The 25,531-nt window shown below is 49.4% G+C and overlaps 1 protein-coding gene across 2 annotated transcripts in view; it reads left to right on the top strand.

Annotated features, from left to right (window-relative positions):
• The window catches only part of pcdh1b (protocadherin 1b), a 36,882-nt gene extending 21,654 nt beyond the window's left edge, over window positions 1-15,228 (top strand). Inside the window, exon 5 of one of the 2 annotated variants that reach the window (XM_053878591.1) lies at window positions 11,797-15,228. In XM_053878591.1, the coding sequence (XP_053734566.1) occupies window positions 11,797-12,188 (392 nt within the window). In that variant the 3' untranslated portion in view covers window positions 12,189-15,228. The other variant, XM_053878592.1, reaches the window with a different exon arrangement.
• The last annotated feature ends 10,303 nt before the right edge of the window (window positions 15,229-25,531 follow it).

The following is a 25,531-nucleotide window of genomic DNA, read 5'->3' as shown; positions in this document are numbered from 1 at the left end:
TGCCAGGGCCAAACAGCTAGCCCCAGATGTGTGCGCGTGTTGAGCGCGCACAGATGGAGCAGCCTGCTTGTGTGTGGCAGGCCTGGTTCTCTGGGTTCTCCGGGTCCAGCTAATGGTCAGAGATAATGGACGTTAATTCCATCAGCATCTAATGCTCCCACTTCCTGCCGCTGATGACCGCGCCAGAGTGTGCTGAATCTTTTAGCTGATTCTCCGGCGAAGGTTGGCCTCCGCATCAGCAGCAGCTTCCAGAGGTCATGTCATCTCCACTCCTCATCTTCATCCCTCCTCCTCTTCATCATGGATTTCAAACTATCTCGGGTCAAATACCTCTGAGGAAGTGGCCTTGCCCTCCCCTGCTGTCCAACCATCCATCAACATGTCAGTCCAAACTTCCATCAATAATGCTGAGAGATGAAAAGCGCCCCCTAGTGGGAAGTCTGGAGCAAGAACATATGCCATAACCCTTTCCCCAGCCTCTTTCCCCTGAACCTAAACACATGGCTCACCTTCACCAGGACTCCCAGTTATGTTATGAGCTAGTCATTTTGAAGTCGTCATCCTCAAATTCAGGGGTGAGGTTTCATCAGATCCTCTCTGAACAAGTGCTCCACCTCCAATGGTGGACTGCTGCTTACATCATGAAGCAACACTGCGAGTGTGTCTGTCCTTGCTAAGGAACACATACAAACGTGTGTGTGTGGGTGTTTTGCTCCAGTCTCTCTGAGACTCAATGCTATGACTCGGTATGAGGCCCATCCTCCTGACAGGTCGATCGTAACTGATCTGGAAATGGTGGAGTAACTGGATAAGGTCCTTTGTTTCCTGCTCAGAACTCATGACAGTGTCTGTTGGACAGCTATGTGGTTCTGACCAGAAGAGTGGTGGAACTTGCGGGTTTGAAGGTTCAGCAGTGTGAGTCAGTCGGTCAAGGACAGGAACAGCTTCAGTCCTTGTGCTGCAGAGATAAGAGGTGTCCGTGCTGCAGAACAACACCATCATTTCTGGATGACAATTGTAAACCTGAAAGAAACAGTTACATTCAAGAAATGTATTCCCTGATAGAGGAGTCTAATACATACACAGATTCTGGTTCAGAACTTAACCTTAGCAGAAGTCCAGTAAAGCGACAAAAAACTATATGAGGTCCTGACCCTTTTGGTCCTCTGTCGTTGCTGGCTCCCTCGTCACCATGGCAACGATCACAAGGTGTGCTCCCCTCCTCCGGACCCAGGTGGCTCTTATCAGGACCACTTACTTCCAGCCCTGGAGAAGATGGTACTTTCCAGCCTCTTCCGTCAGACCTTGGACCCGCCAACAAGTCCCATGTCTGCTCAGGCATCCAGTGTCTGCTTCACTTCTCTTTCTCACGGATACTCAAGAACACTCTCTTCTGTGAATAACTTCTTTATTAGTAGCACAAGCAATTCCAACAATATTAATATTGTACAATAAATGCACAATTCCCATGATAACCGCAGACACCTGTTAAATATTCACAGCCATATCAACCATAGCTGGATGTTGATGGTGAATAGGCACGACCTCTGCGTGTCCGGACTTGGGTCTGAACCAAGTCTTCTACAGGACATTGTGAGTCTGAATGTGGGGTGATTCTGCAAACTTCAAGTCGTCGTCCGCTGAGGTGAGCTGGAGCTGCATGAGCCTGGGTGTCGGGTCAGCAGGGTACGGCGCCGCATGACTCCCGCCTTGATCAACCAATTACAGGCACTGGCACCGTCTCCTCACCTGAAGCTGTCTGGCGACAAAAGACATTCATATTCATCACCTGCCCGACCTGCCGGCCAATTAGAGGAGCCGGCATGAAGGAAGCCTGGACCCGCTTCAGACACTCCTGGTCGCAGCAACTCCGGCTTTGAAGTGAGCGACAGAAGTGGGGAGAAAGGGGGGACACGGGTGAGGTAGATGGATAAAGCCAGGCCGCTGACAGATGGAGCTTTTACCTGGGAAACCTGCGGGGAGCAGGAGGGGGACCACGTCTGGATCCCAGCCGCTCTGCTGTTCAGACCAGATTAGGGGGGAAGGGGGCATCGCAACTGAAAACCGCCAGCTAATCCGCACTGACCCGACTAATCCACTTGCCAGGTATTAATGAGTGATCCGTCCTGAGTTAATCTGGGTTTGGTGGGCCCAGCTCAGCCGGACAAACCCACGTCAACAAACTGCTTAGTCTTTCTCCCACCTCTGGAGAGCGAGGCTCCTGTGGAGGTTCAGTCTCTGCTGGGAGCAGGTCTCCTCAGAGGTTTTGTGACTCTCCTGACACCACCTCCCTCCGTCTGCGTGGACCAGTCACATGACGCTTCCTGAAAAGAAACAATGTCAGAGAGGATGAAGAGGATGAGGAAGATGAGGAGCATGTGAGCCAGTGGGATTATGTGGATGTCTGCAGGTAATCCTGCAGGAGGTCGCTAGCCACATGCAGCTAATTAAAATGCGATTTGTGCTGAAAGAAGATTAGAGAAAGAAGAGATCCGGAGCGGAGCGTCGCTGAACCGTGACCCGCGTCTGGGGCGGGGTCTGGGAGCAGTCTGAAGTCACAACAGAGCCAGGGTCTCGCCACATCTTCCTCCTCCACCACCACCACTGGTGCGTCCATGAGGTGGAGGTGAGCAACCTTGCTCTGATGTCACCACGTGAGGGGCCCGGCTCAATGAGTTAGGGAGTCACAGGCGTTGATGATGTGCGCCTGTGTCTGTCCTCACATATCTCAGTCGAGACAGGAAGTCAATTTCCTATTTGCAGTTTGTTGTGTCGGTGTCAGTCGGGCCCGGCTTGATTTGTCTTCATCAAAATGGTTCTGACCGTGAGGACACCTGCATTGCCGGCGGCCCGTTTGGTTCAGAGCCCTGGTTCAGGATAGCGGAGGGAGAAGCTGGGGAAAGGGATATGGCAATGAGACGTCCCCACAACGATAGAGATACAAGCGTGTGTGTGTGTTAAATCTCAACAGCATGTGAATGGAACTGTTGTTGCCTCAGAGAGAGAGAGAGCTGATGCAAACTCAGCAGCTCTTCGTCACTGACCTAATTCAGGATTCACTCGAGCGACTGCTGAGTTTGTTTGGACGCTGCTTCATCTTAATGTCCACGCAGAACACGCACTCACTCACACACACACACACACACACACGTTTGTATCTTTGCCCTTGTGAGGACCTCTCGTTTCCATCCAAAACACACGGCTCACCTGAAACAGGACTGTGAACCAAACTGAGACCCAGTGATAATGATCCAGCCTGGAGCGGCAACGATGTCCTCACAAAGCCAAATGTCCGCACAAGTAAAGCTAAAGCAGGAACTCTCTGTCTTTCCTCCTTGTGTTTGTTGAATTTCTGGCTCATCATCCCGTCCAGGATCACATTGAGGGAGCGCAGTCATCCGTGAGGGATGAGGCTCTGTCGATGGTCGAGGTGGGGTTTCCCCACAGGTTTGCTCTGTTGGCATCCATCACTTGATAAGGTGGAGGAAGGTGGAGGAAGGAACGGATAAGAATTTGTCTGCTCAAAAAAAAAAAAAAAGTGAAATGTGGCCAGTTGTGAGTCACAGCTCGTCCGCTGCCGCCGGCTCTTTGTCATGCTGAGTGGCTCAGCTCTGCTGAACAGTCACTAGGTTGTGGGTTGAAATCCCGACTGTGCTGAGTTGTGATGATGAGAGGTGAGTCCCAGGCCTCATTGATAAACTATCCCTGAAGCATCTGGACACACTCGGGCCTTTGTCCATGTCTGCGGTGGGCACATGTGAGACGTGATGACGCCCATCAGCAGACGTATAGGTTTGTCTTTAACCTGCCTCACTCAGGTCCAGACGAGGAGTGGATGGGATTTGTTGGTTTATGGAAGCATCACATCACGCTGAGTCCAGTTGAACGGGAGGACTCAAGACGTCACAGCGCCAGCCCTCGTCACATGACTCCCTTCGCTGCTCGCTGCATGTGAAGCGTGAGGACAAGTCTGTTCTGTGCAGGAACCGTGGTCCACACGCCAGCGGAACCTGTGTAGGTGTGTCCTTGACAGCTTAACACATGAGAAATGTTGGTGGCACTGTGACTGGCTCATTTGCTTTGACTCTCGAGTCACAATCACAGTTGATGTTGGAGGGTCTGATCAGCCTTGGACCACAAATTTTGACAAAAAACAAAAAACAGTCCAGATGGGAAAAACCCGCTGTTGGATTCTGTCTGGTTCCGGATCACGACTGCTGGCGTCTCTCCTCTGCTGGTTCTGTTCTCTGTGTCTGGGCTGAAGGTGTAAGACGTTGGTGTCTCCTCCTGCAGGTGCCGAGCCACAGAGGAGACCCGGACTCTCAGCTCTGCCTTGACTCCGCCCTGCTTTTCCTCTTTCGTGCGCCGGCTGTGCGGGCCCTCCCGGGACCACCCTGACACTGAGGTCTTGGTCTTTCTTTTCTTGGCTATGGTCCTTGATCCTGGAACATCGAGGAGAATCCAGACTCTCAAAAACGATTGAGCAGAGCAAGGAACTGGACAAACCTCTGTTCTGTTCTCAGAGTGTCCCCAGGCGTTGTTCGTGGAACCTTCTACTTCCACTTTTCCAAGTTTGTATGTTTTTGACTTTGTTGCAGCCACTTGTCCCGCCTGGTGCCTCATGGTTGATTGACAGGGTTCAGAGGTCGCGGGGAGCTCTCGCTGATGAAGCTGGTTTCAGTGGGCGGAGCCTCCAGCTGGCGCGCGTGCTGCGCTGCTTTTGTGATTTTAGCAGCGAAAGTGGTTCTGAGAGGAAACGCTCACTTAAGGTGACCTCAGTCTGAACTTTGTAGATTTTGTCCAAACTGGTCTGTGGCTCCTCCGCTCATCGCTCATCCGAAACATCTCCGGTGTGGCCGTTGGCGCACACTAGTGTTAGAGCTAAAAACATGGTTTTCTCTGAGCTCACTTCTGGTGCTTCGACAGGAGACCAAACTTGCGTTGGCAGTGTCTTCCACTGACCGGAAACATAGTTTACTGACCAACTGAAATGTAACATGAGATTTTCTACAACATGAAAACACTCAACATGTTGCTTCGCTTGAGTTCTGCTGCTTTTTTTTTCTTGTGCCTGTTGAGAACCACATCAACAACAACAACACAATGTTTTTTGTTGTGTTTTGTTGTGCCTTGAAGCGCAAGAGGGTTGGCCGTTTTGTGTCTGATGATGATGTTACATCTCACTCAGTCAGAAAGTAGAGGAACATGAATGACAAATGTTTCACACATTCAAATGACAATAAGCCCACAACTCCTTCCGCCCACCCTCCTTCCATTCCTTCCCTCATCTTTCTTTCATTCCTTTTTTTCTTTTCCCTCCTCCTCTGTTGCAGTTTCAGATCCACTGCCACCATCTCCCTTCCCCTGCTCTGCCTTCACCTTCTCACCCTCTCCCCCGTCCCTCTTGATGTAGTGACTGTTGTGTGCGCGTCCCAGGTCTCGCTTCTTCACTGGGACGTGACTCTTGATCAGAACTGTGAATGTACTTTGTATTCCAAAGTTTTCTGACAATAAAACACATTTGTCAACGTGGCGTTGCATTTTCAGTGGCTTAAAAGCTCATGTGTTCAGTCGGTCTCACTCCCTCACCGTCGCTAACCTGTCGGTGAGATGAAGTCTGTCACGGCTCACTGACTTAGCGCTGCGACCCTGAGATGACCTTTCTGATTTGTTTCCTGGCGTTTGTGCATTTATTCTTCGGGATATAAAGTGTGTTATGCTCACTGGAGTTGAGTTGTCGGCGGCAGTGTTTGTGGATGGATGGAAGGAAGTGTCCTGATCACTGTTGTGGTGGTTTGGGTGGATGCTCGCGGTAAGCTTGATCATGGTGGCGGTACCCCTGGTGAAGCCTCTCCGTTCACTTCAGCGACGTCACACTGACACCTTCCCCTGCTGCAGAGGTTTTGATTCGTCCCTTTGTGTGTAGGTTGTTACCGTGTTTGCGCCTCATGTCTCACGTCGTGTCAAGAGATGCTGCTGTCAGTGTGTGTGTCTGCATGTGTGTGACTGTGTGGAAGTCTATGTTTGTGCGAGAATGCTGATGTTATATTTTAATTAAAGCTGAACAACAGGGCTTAATTGCTGCCATGATAAACAACATCGCTCTCGCACTACTCCTGCCTTCAAACAGTGACCTGACCGCACAGTCACACACACGCAGTGGTTTGTATCTTCACCCTTGTGGGGACCTCTCATTGCCAGAGCTCTCTCCCTGAACCTAGCCATCCAAAACACATGGCCAACCTCAGCCGGGACCTAAACAGACACGCAGCAGTGTTGAGGGTGTTGATGAAGTCAGTCCCAGACTCCCAACACTAATCATCATCCGGCTCTCTGGACTAGAACCAGCGCATCAGTGTTGAGACACGAGCTTGAGGGAGAGGCAGGAGGGCCTCGGGGAGCAACGCTGCTCTCGGCTGGACGACAATTCACGCAGACGCTCAGTGGTGTGACGCAGTGTCTCCCTGACGACGGGTCACGTCTCTTCTCTTGAACCTCTTCTCTCTCATCGCATGAGCAGCACAGCAACAGATAAACAAGATGCAGCGGCAGGTGCCGCCAGGTTTTCCCCAGTAACCTTCATTGTCTCCATGTGAGCATTTTACGATGAGAAGAATGAGAAAATAACAAGAAACCAGTGGTTGGGGGGTGTTCACAGATGAAGTTCATAATGTTGGGGTGTGTTGGCCGGAGGGTCAACAAGGTCAAATCACCCCGCCCCCACAGATAACGTTTAGCAGCGCTTGTAAAGTTGCTCTTTGAAGTCCGCAATTGGCTCTGTTTACAGCCTCACTGTCATCAAGCCCATGATTCTTTCCGGGTCACATGAACGCACTTCCTGGCGTCAGGTCTCAGAACGGAAGGGCGTCGTTTTGTGCAGACTTGGTCTTAGAACTAAATTACCCAGAAATGGATCACCATCCATTAAGGTGACGCTTCAGCTTGAGAACACTGTAGATAGCTATTAAACCAAGGGTTACCAGTCATGGTCCCCTTTGAAGTGAGGCGCAGCAGCAGGAGCATCAGGCCGTAGATCCTCCAGCTTCAGCTGCTCTGTGTGTGTCCACTTTAACTTAACTAGAGACTTCAGCCTCCCCCCCTTTCTCCTCCACCTGCTCTTCCTCCTCCTCCTCCTCCTCAGCTCAGATTTAAGATGGTTTGTTTGTTATACTTGTGGTGCAGAATATACAATGAGATAAGGGGGGCATGTCTCCATGGGCAACAGTTTAGAGGCCCTCCCCTCAATTAACCCTGTGGTCACGGCCGACACACACACACACACACACATACGTATTCATGAGATAACACACACATTGATATGCAAGATACACGAGTCCGAGAACAGTTCGGGTCAGACCGAGGCTGCTGCTCATAATTCATAACTCAAACACACACACCTACACACACACACTCCCACACACACACGCTCACACCGAAGGTAAAGCTCGGCTCAGCGCACCATGCTGTATTTACAATTCGGGTCACACAAGCAGAGATAAAAACACACCGAGGCGAACATGGGTCAGCGGAGATGCGCTTTAATGCAGCGCACACACTCACACACACACACACACACACACACGCACACACACACACGCAGTTTCAGGGTGAAGCATCACTTATGACTTCAGTAACGCACAACACAGCCGGACACACAAGTTCACACACACAGGCATTCATGCAAGGAGATGAGTAAACACTGACACAAGCGGCTCTGTGTGTGTGTTCACTGTGCAGCGGAGGATGGTGCTTCATGAGAGTCGACAGACAAAATGTGTAGACGCAAACTAGTGACTGCTAACTGCGATTATTTAGGGCTGTTGTTCTGTGTTGCGGGGAGTGTGTGTAAACTCAAGTTTTAAGAACTGAAGTAGCCTCTCGTGTCAGGGAGGACGGCGCCCCCACTGGACCGGCCTTCATATCACATCACATCACTTGTGTGTGTGTGTGTGTCAGACATGTTCAGGGGACGTGAGTGTGTGTTGTCCAGAGGCCAGATCTTTTTCTGCTCTAGTTCTCCGGTCAAACACCAGCGCTTCCTGTTGATCTTTGACCCCTGCTGTCCAAGTCTCGGCGTGTGAGTTAGCAGCAGTCCGACTCCATGGCTCAGCTGTGGCTCTACGGGAGTGCAGGATGTACCAACAGGTCTAGTGATGGACACTAACACCCCTCCATCTCCCTGATCCCCTCTCATCAAACGTCATCAGGGGTTTTTACTGCGCCGTCAATACAAGCGTGAAATCGTCCTCGAGCCAGCAGCGCTGACCGTGGCCGGCGCCGTTCAAGGGGAGCCTACAGTCATGAGACAGCATCTGGGAAGCTTCGGTGGCGACGGCAGGACGTCGGCATTCACGCCGCGTTCACACATGAGCACTTCCTGTCGCAGAGGACGGAGTTACCGCCAAAGTAATAGAAAAAGTGGGCACTTCAGAAGCACGGAGGAGAGTAAAGCAGACCGGTCACGCGACACATGACCGAGGGTGAGGTGAAGTGCTCCTCCGTTCTCTGCGGATGGAGATCCAATCAGAGGCGGCTCCGGGTCAAGAACCTCCCGTCGTCTCTTCAGCTGATTTGACTGATTTCAATCAGCCAGTTGGCGCCCGAGTCTCTGCTGGACGTCATCCCGGCCTTAAAGCCCCCCTTTATAGTATCTCCTTTGTAACCAGATCCTTGGCCGACTCGGTGTTTGCGTGGGTGCGGAGTGAGGGGGCGCGGGGGGGGATCTCATTTGCATGTGTAACGAAGTCTGTCTCCTCCGGCGGCAGAAAAATAAAATCACATCTATTTATGTGGCTTTTATGTTTCAGCTTTAGTCTGCTTCTCCTGCACAGCCGAACCCCGTCCAGCAGGTGGGGGTGGGGGGTGACCAAAATCACATGAGGCAGGGAGCGACGCACTGTCTCTGCAGGTTCCCAACACTGACCTCGCCTGCCGTCGTAGCCCGGCGCTTCCGTCAGGATCCTTGTCAGTCACGTTGAGATGCTGATGGAATAACCTCGCGCTGAAATTCCCACTGTCCCTGCTGCACTTGAACGTGTCGTCCGCAGTGACAAGCAGGCTCGTCGGCACTTTTCCGTCTCACTGTACAACGGGGCTGCGCGACATCGGAAAAAAAACATGACACTGCGATTCATTTTTCATTTCGACATACATTGCCATATTAACACACGCTAACAAGAATTCCCACCAGGTGACTTGAGCAGTGAGAAATGGAAATAATTAGGTTGATTCTCACAAGTGGCAACAAATTGGCAAGTAGATAAAAATGATGAAAATATGGGAAATAAATACGAAAACATGAAAAATGACATTGTAATAATAATAATAACAGCATTATTATTTGTTATTATGTGTTATTGGTATTATTATTATTATTAGTGGTAGTAGTAACCCACACAACTGCAGCCTAGGAGCACGTTGTTTTTTAGTGGAAAAGTTACCGCATCAGTGATATTTCTGTGTCGTTTTTATCACTACTGCAACTCATCCTGGATCATGTTTTGTCCCGTAACGTTTTATTTATCTTCCTTACTGTGTATTTGCGTTGTCATGTTGTGCTCTGTGACTCACGTGACGTTTGTCACGTTTACCTGGAGTTGTGGCGATAACAGCGAGCCATGGTCGGCCCGGTACGGATCACCTATAGCAATAGGTGATGCAGAACGGTTCCATATTTCTGACGTTATTTCTGATTTTCTTTTGGGGACTTCCAACTCGTCCCTTCCGCTCTTCCCTCACCTGCAACCTGAGTAGAGAGTGGAGGAGCTGCCTGAAAGCTGTGGGCTCAGTGGCTCGCCTTGACAAACAAACCTCCGCCGAGAATAGAGATTTCTCAGTGATACTGAAGCAAACTGAAAGTTGAAAAGTCAGGAAAAAAGGAGGGCAGATATCGCACAGCCCTGCGATGTGACTATCACACATGCGCACATCGCCAGGACCATGTTCTAAGCACATACCCTGCAGCCCAACTGCCGAGCTTCTCAGGATCCGCTGTGAAGGTCTGACTGTGATGAATGTGCGATGAATGGAAACAAGCAGAACAAAATAACTTGCATCTGTGTGTGCTCCTGCTATACTTGTGAGGACCCACTACTTGACATTTTGCTTTGGTGGGACATATTTCTTGCCAGACTGCACAAGGGGTTTCAGTTTGGTTCCTGGTTTTAGTTTAACCTTGTGTTTTGGATGGTTAGGTTTCGGGGGAGAGGCTGGGGAAAGGGTTATGGCAAGGAGAGGACCCCACCAGGATAGAGAGACAAACGTGTGTGTGTGTGTGTGTGTGCACTATTAATAATTGACGTGTTCTTCACCTCGCTGCTAATTCCGTCCTGCTCAGATCTTCTCGTGTTCAGACTCAGTTGATGTTATTTACGACGTTGTGTCTGTCACACAGAGAGGGGGGGGTCACTACATTTTGGGGGGCCTTCCTGTGTGATGAGCTCGTTGACTCGGCATAAACAGGAAGTCTTTAAACTGCGAGTGTTTGATGCGAGAAAACATGGAGACAGTCGGCGAGTCTGGAGAAGATGAAGACCCGTCGAGTGCTGTCGGCTGATTCGTCGCGTTGTGACGACGAGTCTCTTCTGCTCTGACTTGTCACTTTAAATCTCAACACTTAAAACGGATCTGTTCCCGCTCGCTGCCCTCTGACCTTTCAAAATAAGAGCCAAGTGCGGCGTCTCTGTGACGCCGCCTGTGATCACAACGCGTTTGTTCAAGTTTAACCGACACGCATCTTCAGAAGAGATGTAGAGTCAGATCTGTGTGTGTGTGTGTGTTAAAAAAAATTCCCTGATGACTGACAACTTCCAGAAAGATCCCTCTCTCTCTCTCCTCCAATGGAGCCCCCCCCCCCTTTGCCCTCATTCCCACTCTGTGTCGATTAATTAATTGCCGGCTAATTTAATTTGAGTGAAAAAAGAGGAAAAGGAAGTAATAACTTGTTTAAGCGTGAATAAAGACTGACACGGCAAAGTTCTAATCAGCCCAAGTTTAATTAGAGCGCCGCGTCGGACTGGGGGGTCAGCGGGGGGCGGGGGTGTGGGGGGCAACGGAAATGACTTTGATTAAAAAAGAAACTTTTATTTCAAGAAGAGTGAGTCACAGCGGCTCCCCGCTGTCTGGCAGAGGAACCTCTCATTGTGCTGAGGAACTTCAGTGTGTGTGAGAGAGAGAGAGAGAGTGTCAGGGTGAGTGTGTGTTCTAATCTGAGTGAGTGCTGAGTCTTCTCACGGCTGCTGGATTTTCAGTCTTTAAGCACTTCCCATGCAAAAGCGAGGTGCTTGCAAAAATGTAAAGTTCAGAGCGGAGCTTTAATAAACGCCTCGCCTCTGAACGTTGTGTCAGCAGGAGGCTCTCTCCCACTCTCTCTCTCCCTCCTTCTCTCTCGCACACACACACTTTGTAAAGGAAAGCAATGGATTTCAATTATGCATGAAGCACAGGGGGCATTTTGGGAAATAATTCCCAGCACCCCCCGACTTTTAATCCCCCCCGCACCATGCCACCCCTCAACACAGAGTCATCTAATGTCATGCTCCGAGGAAAGGTTAGCGCCGCTGCTGATATTTCGGCTCTCATCGCTGACCTTTCTCAGGTTGTTGAAAATGCAAACTCTGCCCCCCTCAACCGCCCCCTCACCTCCGTCTGTCACATCCTGCCAGTGTCACAAGTTTCATGTCGCACCATATAAAAAATATCTGCAGGGGAAGTGAGAGTTTAGAGACCAGAATCCAGCCCACAACTACTCACTGCTTCTTGCCCATCACCCCTTGTGTTCTCTCTGTCTTTCCGCAGCGGACCTGCGGCCGCTCCCAGACGTGGCGATGACCGGTAACTGCACCCGTGAATGCACCGAGTTCGGCCACTCAGACTCGTGCTGGATGCCCGGGCAACAGTCCAAGGCTGTGCCCAAGCTCTCCACCTTCGTGCCTTACCAGGAGACGGATGGGCCGGACCAGCCGCTGGCCAACGGCAGCCCCAAGCCCCCGGTCACCGAGGAGCGTGGCGGCAGCTCCAAAGTGGCCAGCATGCGCTTCATGGCGCCCTACAGCAGTGCCTACCCGCTCGGTGCTGACCAGTCGGGGAAAGACTGTGGGAGGGAGGACATCCCGCTGAGTCAGGCGGCCGAGTATCACTCGGCAAACACTCCTACCGGCCAGACCTCCAAGAGGGAGATCTACCTGTGAGCCCCGCCACCCGCCCCACCACGCCCCTCCTTCCGATCACTGCCCTGTGCCTACTTACTCGCAGCACCTTCCCTGTGATGAAGGCTTTAGCCCCGCCCACCGGCCCCTCGACCAATCAGATGTAACATAGAGTGAGTGACTTCAGTGTGGACGCAATGCGATTGTTAGAACAGGTTTTGAGTTTTGTGACTTGGTGTTGGATTCCGGTCCTGGTGTGTACAAATGTAAATACTTCACAGGGTGACGGACTTTGCCGAACTCACACCGGAACTCACGCCCTCTGCAGGAATTCTTGAGCATCACCACTGGTGCCGCGTTAAAACATCTGGTTTGTACTTCTCTCACACAGTTTCTCCAAGATCTCCAAGAGGGCGGAATCTGATGCTTTTAAATGATTGACAGGTTCTTACTCAGGAGGCGGGGCCACTGAGTCGCTCTAAACTTGGCAGCAAAGCGTACTCGGTCGTCCTCAGCAGCGGCTTCCTGATGGGGAAAGCAGAGACAGGAAGTTCTTCTCAGTGGGTGTCACGCTACTTTTGTCAAACCTTCTCGCTGCGCTGGTCATCCTTGTCGTGACGATCGGCTCATTGGAAGCGACGGCTCCCTTCCACTTGCCCGCGACACAAGTCACTTACGAGTTTTTTTTTCTTTTTTCAACATCAGAAGAAATCTTATTATCTTATATTTATGTATCGCTATAGTTATGAGGTAAATATCATGAAAACTCTCGTGAGGTCCGAACTGTTTGGGCTCGGGTCCTGACCGTCGGCTTCGATGTGCTGCGTCAGTGCAGAGGGGTCAGAGGTCAAGCACAAGCTGGTATCTCTGACCTCAATTAACCTCAGACAACCTGCGACCTGTGGGGGAGGGGGTACACGGGGAAGGGGTTCTTACCATTTGTGTTTCTGCCGAAGACACATGTTTCAACCCACACGCTGATGAGTTTGACCTTAGGGTCGGGGCAAGACCAAACCTGAGACGCCCACGCGGCCAACGCAACTGTCGTAGTCCCCTCTGGACCCACGACCCTGGCGGCCCAGCTCGAGTCTGGATAGATGCTGCTGACAAAGGCGCACACAAACATTCCTTTAAACCTGATGAGAACTGAGCCAGTCTGGCGTGCAAAGCAGAAACTTGGCTCATGTTCTCGCGAATGGTCAGAATGTTCATGTCCCATGAAGTCACATCATGCCACACTGCAGCCTCAGGATTGCTCCCGACATTGCTCCTCGTCCCACCGTGTTCTCCACCCAAGCAGCGGAGACACGAGCAGAAAGGCTCCTCTGAACTGGCGGCTCATCCAAACGGGGTTCTGTTTCTGTTGTGTATTATACAAAGGTTGTGCAGCGCATGAATCGATATCCTACTTTTGTTTGCTTTTTAGTTTGCTGTGACGACGCCCTGCTGCCGACGACGGCCGGTACTACGCTTGTTGGGTACCGACAAAAGCACACGTGGCCGGTGATAGGAAGTGAGACACGAGGATTCACCAGACTCGGGTTTCACGAGGTTTTGTCAAGCGTTTGTTTTGAATGTCTGTGAAGCCTTTCCTTCCGTTCCTTTTCATCACGTTGGAATCTTATTTTTTTTGCTCTGTATTTGTTTGGTTTGACCACAACAAAGACTAACGGTGAAGAGGCACAATGGTCGCACTCTTCACGAGAGGAAGTTGGTAACATTTGGTGCGTCAAGTGAAAAAGAATAGCTACGTCACTTTAGTCTGTATTAAACATCGCAATGTTAGATTTCATGATGTATAACGATGCCTCTAGCCAGACCAGTGTCGGACTCTGATATAACCTGTCTGTTTGTACTTGCTTTGGCCACTAGGGGGATGATTCACTTTAAGGCATTTGTATGTACAAGTTTACGGAAATCTGACCAACATTTGTACACACTAACCTTTTGGGGCAAAGTTTCTTACAGAAATGCCACGATATGGAGACAATAGTATTGAACTGTTCTGACTCGTTGGCTGAAAGATTTTTTTTCCGTTACAGTTGACGTCAACAAGACAAATATTCTGTTTTACTTGAACACCATTGCGCAATTCGCAACCTGGTAATTCCGTTATTTCGTTGGTTATCTTTACTGAAAGAGAATTAAAACATGATTTTGCCAATATTTCGCAATGATGAAACACTTTCATTGTTGCGACCAACGATCTCTTCCTGACGCGGTTTGAAACTACTTGTTTTTTGTACCACGCCCACCTCACTAGATTTGTGTTTTCTTTTACCAGTGTTTTTTAGAGCTCAACAATGTTTCTACGTCCCAAGTTGAAATGTTTACAAAGAAAAACCATGCTACGAGATTCTTCTACTTTTTATGATATAAATAATCCCGATATACGAATGTTAGCATCGTCATTAGTATGTGCGGTGTTTTGCCATGGAATTAACTCTTAAGACCAACCACACGACATTGTGACTTGATCACATGACTTTACGGGTCATTTCAATAGCTTCTCTAGGAGTTTTCGAAATCCTCCGCAAACAATGTCCACGCAAATGAAGGAAAACGCAATGGAAACTGTGTTGGGATCAGAGCCTCTTCCTCGTCTAGCGCCACATGCAGTTCGTCCTGCACGCGGAGAAGAGTTTTCCAGTGGTGTTTAGCTGCAGGTGAGGTGGGCGGAGTCTTCGTCTAGTGAAGCTTGTTCTCTGTGCAGTTTTATGTACACGCGAGTGTCGGTTTAGAAACGTATATATATCGAACACGGGGACGAGCCACCGTCTCTTCCGTAGAAGCGCCAACGTAGGAGTGCGTCGCCAATCACTCGGCTGATTTCTGTTTATCGTGTCCATGTGGCTTAAACTACGGGGAAGTTCTGCGACACGTTTGTGCGATCCGCATGTTTGAACTTACGATGTGTTTGTTTTGTTATTTTGCCGAGCGAGTCGAAGGATCTCTTGTAATTATCCTGATAGCTTTACAATAAAATCCATCAGTCAAGACCTTTGTGCTGCAGTCTGTTTGTGATTGAGCTCCGGCGCCGCGGCACGATCGGCATGAGTCGGACTTTTCTTCAAGTCATTGCCTCTCAAGCAGCATTCATGTTAAATGTTGTCCACAGACGTGCACTCAACATGTCCACAGTCTTGCACACTTGAGCCTGGACCCTGACCACCAGATGTCAGAGGAGGAAGTGACATCAGCAGCAAAGAGCCGTGGCTGACCTCATGGTGACCGAGTCACCTGATAAAACTATTTCTAGCAGAAACATGAACCGTGGTCCGTTCGTCTGCAGCTCGTCCTCTGGTCAGCACGGTGCTGCCGGAACAGGAAGAGGATGAGAACCCGATCCGCCTGCTGGAAAAACGATCGGAGGAGAAGAGGAAGAGAACAGATGACACCGGAGACGACGGGGACGAGTGTGAGGTCAGAGGACCAGTGTGAAGTCATCAAATCGACTCGTGACCAGGCCTGACACAGAGAAGGGCCAGAAGAGTTGGAACTATGGTGAAACAGAACCAGAGCATGTCTTGGTTTTGTTTTCTTCCAGTTCGGGATGAAGGACTGGAGGGCTGGAAGCGTGGAGACCTGAGAGAAGAATACAAGTGAGACATTGGGAGAACACTCCGGTTTCCTCCCTCAGTCCAACCTGCCCATGACTCATGTGTTTGTGTGAACTGGAGACTCGCCTCTCGCCCTGTGCAGCTCTGGCCAGATACTGAATGAATGAATGAACTTGTGTCTTCATGTGGCGGAGTCCAGTCCGGAGCTCCAGACGGGACTGGGGGTCACGCTCTCTCCAACAGGACGACCCCTTGACTGGCATCCGGCCAGGATGCAGTGATGAGCTGGCCGCCATGACGACTCTCAGGCCTGGTGAGACTGTGTTTGAAGGCCTGGATGGGTAAAGGCTGAGGACCCCACAGGGCTGGGCTGCAATAAAGAAGAGCAAAGACGAGAAGGAAGACAAAGTTCCCCTCTAAACCCTTCTTCCTGTGCAGGTCAGTGTGTGGGCACGTGTTTGTACTGCAGGTGTGTGAGTGAGTGTGAGTGACAGTTCTATATAAACTGCCTGCTGCACATTCACCTGCCGACTCTTCTCACTGTCAGAGCTAGTGTGATGAAGTGGTGAATCTTTTGAGTCAATTTGAGGATGAAGACAAAATAACTGGGTCATTATAAGTGGGTTTCAGTTTGGTTCAGAGTCCTGGTTCAGGTTAGCCATGTGTTTTCATCATCACCACCATCATCACCATCAGTGTCTCTAGACCTTTGTCAGAGTGTTTATTTCCATGAATATTGATTCCTTGTTTTCTCTTTCCTCCTCGCTCTTTCTCCATCTGAATATGAGCTGCTTTCCCGCCGTGCGGACAGTTTGACTCCAGAGTTTAATCTGTTTAATCCCGACTCTCCTCGGCTCCGTCTTATCTTCCTGATTCACCGTGTTTGTTTGGAGTTCCTCGCTCCTCTGTGACGGCGAGCACGCGAGTCCACTTCAGCCAAATCCTCTTTAGCGCCGCCACAAATCTCATCCACGTTTGTTTACAATCCCCGCGACGAGGAAAAATGGCCAAAGCTGATAAATCCTGATAATCCAGAGATCTTCATCCTCTCCACCCAGGAACGACCTCCGGGACATCTCCTGAGAACAGGGAAGCGCCATCGAACCGGTGACCTCTCGCCTTCAACAGGACTCCGGCATGATCCAAGTCAACCAGGACTCATGATGGTTTGATTGAGTGTGAAGGACTTAACCACTTCAGGCTCAAGTCCATTTTTTTTGTGTCTCTTGCTCTTTAATATTCTAGTGAACACACACATATGGTTGTACCTCTATCCTTGTGGGGACCTCTGATATCCATAACCCTTTCCCCAGCCTCTAACCATCCAAAACGCAAACCGTCCCACATGGCTCACCTTAACCTGAACCAAACTGAAGTTTTTATGACCCAGTTATTTTGAAGTTTTAACCCTCATATTGAAACTTGGAGAGCAAAATGTCCCCACAAGCAGGTGTGTTTTCAAGAACTGGTCCCCACAAGGATAGTTATGAGTACACACACACATACACGAACACGCGCTGTTCACAATATGTATTGTTATGCAGCATGTGTCTGTCAGAGGACACTCACCATGGGGATGCTACGGTGTGTGTTCCTGGGGTGTGTGTGCGTGTGTGTTTGTTGCTGGACAAGGGTCGTTCTGCCCTGAGCATTGCCTGCAGGCCTGAGGTTGGAAAAGGGGAAGCAGTTTCTGAACACTCTCCTTCTCTCTTTCTTTCTCTCGCACACACACACACACACTCGCTCGCAGAGGTGCTGTTCCGGCTCCATCTTGTCGTTGAAAGATGAACGGGAGCTTCAGCCCGAAGAGACTGTCTCTGTCCAGACCTTCATCACGTGAGCTTGTCACCATACATATTTTGCTGGTCCATTAATTGTCCCACCAATTATTGCCAATAAACAATATTATTGTCGACAATATTAAATGATTGTTGTGCAGTTATTGCTTCATTAAATTAGTCACCAGTGATTTATTGATAATGTGTCAATAGCAACACGAGCACACCCTTTAAATCCAATTCTTTCATTTATTACCTGCATTTTTGCCAGTGTTAAGAACACGTACTTTGAATAACTGAAATATTTCTCAATAAACAATGATTATAATTAAACTTCAATTTTAAAAAGTGCATGTCTTTATAACCCTGAACCTACTAAAGCATGCGGATGGGCGTGTGTGGTCGCTGTCTTGCCTGATTTGTTGTCACCACAGGAGAACAGACAGGACAAACTAGCTGGTCCGTCTTGTTGAGACTGCTGCCTGAACGTGACACCTGACGCTGACATGAGCCACAAGAGGATTCACTCTGTTCAATTCCACGGTGCAACAAATACAAGACTGAAGCAGAGTGACCCCTCCTGTCAGCGGAAAAAGATGGGCTGCAGCGGGAGACGGAGGTGAGGAAATGAAACAAGAGAACATGCACGTGCCGATGAAGGGAAGGCCGCCAAATGGCTGAGCTGGTCTTTTATGAACGTCCGATTCATGTCTAGACAGAGGAGCTGCGGTGGGCCCTGAGATGGACCGTGTCCGGCTCCACAGCGTGTGGTGACTGGTGGACAAAGCAGGTCTGACTTTCTATACTCAACTGTGGCCACGCCGGGAACATTTTCAAAAGGAAGCTGAGGATCTGAAGATGGAACCTCTACTGGTCCCGTCTTCATCCTCCTCCTCGTCTTCATCACTCTAACCTACATTAGCAAATTAAAGTCCTATAATTATCTTCAATTAAGAGAAAGAGGGACGAGCAGTGATTAAAGAAATCAGGTTCAGGACTATTTCCGTCCCCACGACCTTCACCGACCTTCACCTTTACACTGACTCGTCTCCTTGACAGTCTTCAGGCCCAGGTGAGATCCTGACCAACACTGCTACACACCCTGTCACACTCTCACACAGCAACCACTGAGGCGCAGTTCAAGTCAACATTTTGCACGTGTTCACAAGCCTTTGTGAGCGTCAGCAAGTGAGTGAACTAATGTGTGAGTGAGCGAGTGAGTGAGTGAGTGAGAGTGAACGAGTGAGTGAGTGTATGAGTGAGTGAGTGAACCAATGTGTGAGTGAGTGACTGAGTGAGTGACTGAGTGAGAGTGAACGAGTAAGTGAGTGTATGAGTGAGTGAGTGAACCAATGTGTGAGTGAGCGAGTGAGTGAGAGTGAATGAGTGAGTGAGTCAGTGAGTGTATAAGTGAGTGAGTGAGTGAGCAAGTGAATGAAGGAGTGAGTGAGTGAATCTGCGAGTGAGTGAGTGACTGTATGAGTCAGTGACTGTATGAGTGAGCGAGCAAGCGAGTGAGTGAGTGAACCAATGTGTGAGTGAGCAAATAAGTGTATGAGTGAGTGAGTGAGTCAGTGAGTGAGTGAGTGAGTGATTGAGTGAGTGAGTGAGTAAACCAACGTGTGAGTGAGCAAGTAAGTGTATGAGTGAGTGAGTGAGTCAGTGAGTGAGTGAGTGAATGAGTGAATGAGTGAATGAGTGAGTGACTGTATGAGTCAGAGAGTGTATGAGTGAGCGAGCGAGTGAGTGAGTGAACCAATGTGTGAGTGAGCAAGTGAGTGAGTGAGTGAGTAAGTGAGTGTATGAGTGAGTGAGTGAACCAATGTGTGAGTGAGCAAGTGAGTGAGTGAGAGTGAATGAGTGAGTGAGTGAGTGAGTGAGCAAGTGAATGAAGGAGTGAGTGAGTGAATCGGCGAGTGAGTGAGTGACTGTATGAGTCAGTGACTGTATGAGTGAGCGAGCAAGCGAGTGAGTGAGTGAACCAATGTGTGAGTGAGCAAATAAGTGTATGAGTGAGTGAGTGAGTCAGTGAGTGAGTGAGTGAGTGATTGAGTGAGTGAGTGAGTAAACCAACGTGTGAGTGAGCAAGTAAGTGTATGAGTGAGTGAGTGAGTCAGTGAGTGAGTGAGTGAGTGAGTGAATGAGTGAATGAGTGAATGAGTGAGTGACTGTATGAGTCAGAGAGTGTATGAGTGAGCGAGCGAGTGAGTGAGTGAACCAATGTGTGAGTGAGCAAGTGAGTGAGTGAGTGAGTAAGTGAGTGTATGAGTGAGTGAGTGAACCAATGTGTGAGTGAGCAAGTGAGTGAGTGAGAGTGAATGAGTGAGTGAGTGAGTGAGTGAGCAAGTGAATGAAGGAGTGAGTGAGTGAATCGGCGAGTGAGTGAGTGACTGTATGAGTCAGTGACTGTATGAGTGAGCGAGCAAGCGAGTGAGTGAGTGAACCAATGTGTGAGTGAGCAAATAAGTGTATGAGTGAGTGAGTGAGTGAGTGAGTGAGTGAGTGAATGAGTGAATGAGTGAGTGACTGTATGAGTCAGAGAGTGTATGAGTGAGCGAGCGAGTGAGTGAGTGAACCAATGTGTGAGTGAGCAAGTGAGTGAGTGAGTGAGTGAGTGAGTGTATGAGTGAGCGAGCGAGTGAGTGAGTGAACCAATGTGTGAGTGAGCAAGTGAGTGAGTGATTGAGTGAGTGATTGAGTGAGTGAGTGAGTGATTGAGTGATCGAGTGATAGTATGAGTCAGTGAGTGTATGAGTGAGCGAGCGAGTGAGTGAGTGATCCAATGTGTGAGTGAGCGAGTGAGCGTATGAGTGAGTGTATGAGTGAGTGAGTGAGTGAGTGAGTGTGACTGAGTGATTGAGTGAGTGATTGAGTGAGTGAGTGACTGTATAAGTCAGTGAGTGTATGAGTGAGCGAGCGAGTGAGTGAACCAATGTGTGAGTGAGCAAGTGAGTGAGTGAGTGAGTGAGTGAGTGATGGAGTGAGTGAGTGAGTGAGTGATTGAGTGAGTGAGTGACTGTATGAGTCAGTGAGTGTATGAGTGAGCGAGCAAGTGAGTGAGTGAACCAATGTGTGAGTGAGCAAGTGAGTGAGTGAGAGTGAATGAGTGAGTGAGTGAGTGAGTGAGCAAGTGAATGAAGGAGTGAGTGAGTGAATCGGCGAGTGAGTGAGTGACTGTATGAGTCAGTGACTGTATGAGTGAGCGAGCAAGCGAGTGAGTGAGTGAACCAATGTGTGAGTGAGCAAATAAGTGTATGAGTGAGTGAGTGAGTCAGTGAGTGAGTGAGTGAGTGATTGAGTGAGTGAGTGAGTAAACCAACGTGTGAGTGAGCAAGTAAGTGTATGAGTGAGTGAGTGAGTCAGTGAGTGAGTGAGTGAGTGAGTGAATGAGTGAATGAGTGAATGAGTGAGTGACTGTATGAGTCAGAGAGTGTATGAGTGAGCGAGCGAGTGAGTGAGTGAACCAATGTGTGAGTGAGCAAGTGAGTGAGTGAGTGAGTAAGTGAGTGTATGAGTGAGTGAGTGAACCAATGTGTGAGTGAGCAAGTGAGTGAGTGAGAGTGAATGAGTGAGTGAGTGAGTGAGTGAGCAAGTGAATGAAGGAGTGAGTGAGTGAATCGGCGAGTGAGTGAGTGACTGTATGAGTCAGTGACTGTATGAGTGAGCGAGCAAGCGAGTGAGTGAGTGAACCAATGTGTGAGTGAGCAAATAAGTGTATGAGTGAGTGAGTGAGTGAGTGAGTGAGTGAGTGAATGAGTGAATGAGTGAGTGACTGTATGAGTCAGAGAGTGTATGAGTGAGCGAGCGAGTGAGTGAGTGAACCAATGTGTGAGTGAGCAAGTGAGTGAGTGAGTGAGTGAGTGAGTGTATGAGTGAGCGAGCGAGTGAGTGAGTGAACCAATGTGTGAGTGAGCAAGTGAGTGAGTGATTGAGTGAGTGATTGAGTGAGTGAGTGAGTGATTGAGTGATCGAGTGATAGTATGAGTCAGTGAGTGTATGAGTGAGCGAGCGAGTGAGTGAGTGATCCAATGTGTGAGTGAGCGAGTGAGCGTATGAGTGAGTGTATGAGTGAGTGAGTGAGTGAGTGAGTGTGACTGAGTGATTGAGTGAGTGATTGAGTGAGTGAGTGACTGTATAAGTCAGTGAGTGTATGAGTGAGCGAGCGAGTGAGTGAACCAATGTGTGAGTGAGCAAGTGAGTGAGTGAGTGAGTGAGTGAGTGATGGAGTGAGTGAGTGAGTGAGTGATTGAGTGAGTGAGTGACTGTATGAGTCAGTGAGTGTATGAGTGAGCGAGCAAGTGAGTGAGTGAACCAATGTGTGAGTGAGCAAGTGAGTGTATGAGTGAGTGAGTGTGACTGAGTGAGTGATTGAGTGAGTGACTGTATAAGTCAGTGAGTGTATGAGTGAGTGTACGAGTGAGTGAGTGAATGAACCAACGTGTGAGTGAGCAAGTGAGTGTATGAGTGAGTCAGTGAGTCAGTGAGTGAGTGAGTGGATGTGAGTGAGTGAGTGTAGGATTAAATCCAGTGGAGAGACTACAGCAGCAACATTGTGGTCTCATCAGATTAAGAGTTTGTGGATGAATGTCTCAGTGTGGTTTTGTGTTATTTGTAATCTGTGTCTGTTATTGATTTTCAACTGACCACAGTGAAACGTGTCGGAACATCAAACAAACAAGGATTTGGATTAGAGCTGGACCAGCTTCGGTCCCAGGTGGACACAGAGTTGGTCAGAAACTGTGAGAAACTGTGTTGTCAAATAGGATTGTCAGATTAAAATCCAGTGTTGGAAAACAGAGGTATTAAGACAGAAGAAAAGATCTGTGTGTGTGTGTGTGGGGGGGGGCATGTTTTGCCATACTTGTGACAAACCACCTTTTTGTGAGGACATTTTGGCCTGTCCCCACAAGGTTTAGAGAGTTAAAACCTCAGTAAAAGTGGTTCATTATAATTGGGTTTGGTTGGTGAAAGAGTTATGGAAATGAGAGGTCCTCACGAGGACAGGAAAACAGAGCGAGAGAGAGAGGCCCAGGTGTACGGACGGACTGACTGTCTTCATCAATATTTTCATTCTTCTGCCCCCCCAACCCTGCAGACCCCACCTCGACCCCCCACCCCTCCGGTCACAGTAAGCCCCACAATAATGAGTCTGCAACAATATCAGTCCACTTTATTTCCCAGAGGAGGAGGAGCTCAAATTAAAAATAAAATCATCTGTTTCTTCACGCCCCCCCGCCTCCGACTCCGCCCCCCGGCCAACAGTCATCGTTATACGTCCTCACACTGAACGTCTTTGTCGACGTGTCTCACAAAGAATTTTCCAGAACAAATGGGATTAGGAGTCATGACGGCGAGTCATCTTTTGTGTAGTAAATTGACAGGTTCTGACCCCAAAAGGTCTCATCCAGTCAGGGCGCCTCCTGAGACAATGGGTCGGTGTGGTTCTGGTGCCTTTGTACTGTACGCTCGTGATTCTTCATGTCCGCTTTGTCTTTCATGTCAATTCTGTTAGGATCAAAGGCCTTCTGGTTCTGATCTTCCAACAGTGTGGTGCTGACCCACCTGATCACCGCAAACCAGAACAGAAGGTGTCGTCGTGGCTGCCCGCCAGAGCCCCGGCACACCAGGCTTGGACCCATTCTGGCCCGGGATGATAGCTTTGTTTTTATGATCAGAGCAGGTCTGTTAGTCGGAGAAGAAAGAAGTGAAGCTCAGCAGAGCCAGTCCCACCTCTGATTCTGGACTCTTCAGCTCAGCACACGGAAACTGACCCTGTGAGGAAGATTTATTGTGTTGGGACTGAATCAGAGCTGTAGATCACAGTCTTCAAGATAAAGCAATCGGACCGGTCTCACTTCACAAAGACCCTTCAAATCCTAAAGCCTGCGAATAAAGAGCCGTGCGGAGGAATGTCACACCGCGTCACTCCAAGCTCCGCCTCCTTGGAACAGAAGGAGTGGAACAACAACTCTGCATCGACTGAAAGCAGGAGGTTCTGTACTGGTCGGAGGGTTAAACTGTCGTTACGATGGTGAGGGCCACCTCATTATTGCCAAGCGCTCTGTGGCACCAGCCCGTCACTGGGCTGCTGGATCTCACTCGGGGTCTCATTATGGCGACGGTCCGGCCGCCTCTCTCCACAGCTAATTGCTGGACAGCAGGTTCTGGATCAAGCATGTCAGCGTGTCACAAACAACGCTGCCTCACCGTCCATGCCACTGCACGAGCGCCAATTATAGGAGCCGGGCGGCGCTGGGCGTGCTGCGGCCCGGAAGTTGCTGGGAAGCTAATGGACCAAATGTTAGCGGCTCTGGTTCCATCCGGCTCAGAAGTCCAAGACTGTAGCTGGTTCATGTCACTGTCCAATCACAGTGAACCAGGTGGCCGCCGGAGATGCTGGGCAGTTCTGGCTCTGTCAGTCTTCAGGTCAGTCAGTCCGCCCCAGACCCGGTACATGAAGACGGCGACACCCAGCGGGGAGCCGAGCCATCACCTGCAGAGCGCACACACCTCGTCCCAGTGGGAGCGAGTGTGGGAGCGCGCGTGGGGGAACCCGGCCATATCGGAGCCGGAGAAGTGGAGCAGTGAAGAAGGCTGGGTCCGAGTGCTCACCTGCTTCCTGCACATCTCCCTCCATCAGGACGAGCGCCGGCGAGTAACGAGTCCACAGAGCCGCGTAATTACCACGCATCCATCGATAACCCGGCTAATAGACTCCTGACCTGCTATTTACACTAGGGAGGTGGTGCTCTTCCCATATTGACTTTCATATGTGTGTGTGCTGCATCAAAATCAATGGAGCCATTTAAAGAGCATTATCATTAAGAGGACTGTGTTTCTGTGCATGCATGAGTGTGTGTGTGTGTGTGTGTGTGTGTGAGAGAGAGAGAGAGAGGGAGAGGCAGTGTGTATGTCCGGTGGAGTCTGGCTTGCAATTATTGACAAGACACTATCCCTGTGAGGACCATATGCCATTGCGGGGACCATTTGGCTCGACTTCTTTAATAAGAAGAATCTCGAAATAACTGAAAGACAAGAACGTGTCCCCGGCTGAACCGTATCCACCTGAAGGAACGGCCTGGGTGAGGACGGTTGCAGGTTGGAGTGCGCCATGTTTCGAAAGATAAAAAAAAACTATCCTGTTTGTTGCCATGAATTCAATAAATGTTTAAACATCCTCCTTTGCTTCCTTGTTACACTGTCGCTTCATTTGAGTCAGGAGTGATCGACTCTCCCCGCACACATGAAGATTTTTGGTCGTAAATATTGAACGTTTAAAATTTAGGATTGTCAGCACCGAACATTTTCAGAGTCGATCATGGAGTTGGTTCAACACACCTCTGAGATGAGGATTCTCTGACCACCCTTGTTCATGATGAGGGCTGAAGCGAACCATTATTTTCACTGTCGACTTCCGTTTTGTCTTCTGTTTCCTGGTTAATGGCGCACGGCTGAAGTCCATCTTTGAAGCAGCATGGTCAGCTCATAAGCACCTGGACTCCAGCAACGGGTGCCAGGTCGACTCATCTTGTCCCTTGACGTCTTGCTCGCTCCTTTCCCCATTTTATTTACTTCTTGATCTTTATCTCTGGTGCCCGAGTTAGTGTTTTGCTCCTTCCTCTGTTTCCACATGTTTCCTGGTTTGTTCTGTGATTTATTTCTGTTCATTGTGTTTTGTCTCTCTGTTTACAGATTTACGTCAATTTGATTCTCCCAGTTTGGTGATGCTTTGGTTTTGGACATTTTGACTTTGCCTTGTTTCTTGCGGTTCGGTGAGGCTTTCCGTTCTGGATTTATTCTTGTGAATTATTAAATATTGTACCTTGCGCTGCACCATGCCTCCTGTGAGTTACTCATCACTGCACTCGGGTCCCGCTCCGCGTCTTGAATCAGAACACTTTATTTGGACCTATTTTGAATTTGTGTTTAACCTCAAGTTGCTTGAATCATCTCACTGCGATACTCCGACACCACACATTTATATTAAAATAATGACACGTAAGCCAGTGAAGCATGAACCATGAAATCAATGTATGTAAGATATATC

Source organism: Synchiropus splendidus, chromosome 11, assembly GCF_027744825.2.
Source record: "Synchiropus splendidus isolate RoL2022-P1 chromosome 11, RoL_Sspl_1.0, whole genome shotgun sequence".
In the NCBI taxonomy this organism is placed as follows: Eukaryota; Metazoa; Chordata; class Actinopteri; order Syngnathiformes; family Callionymidae; genus Synchiropus; species Synchiropus splendidus.
The sequence above is the reverse complement of the archived record's forward strand: the minus strand, read 5'-3'. Positions and strand labels throughout refer to the sequence as shown.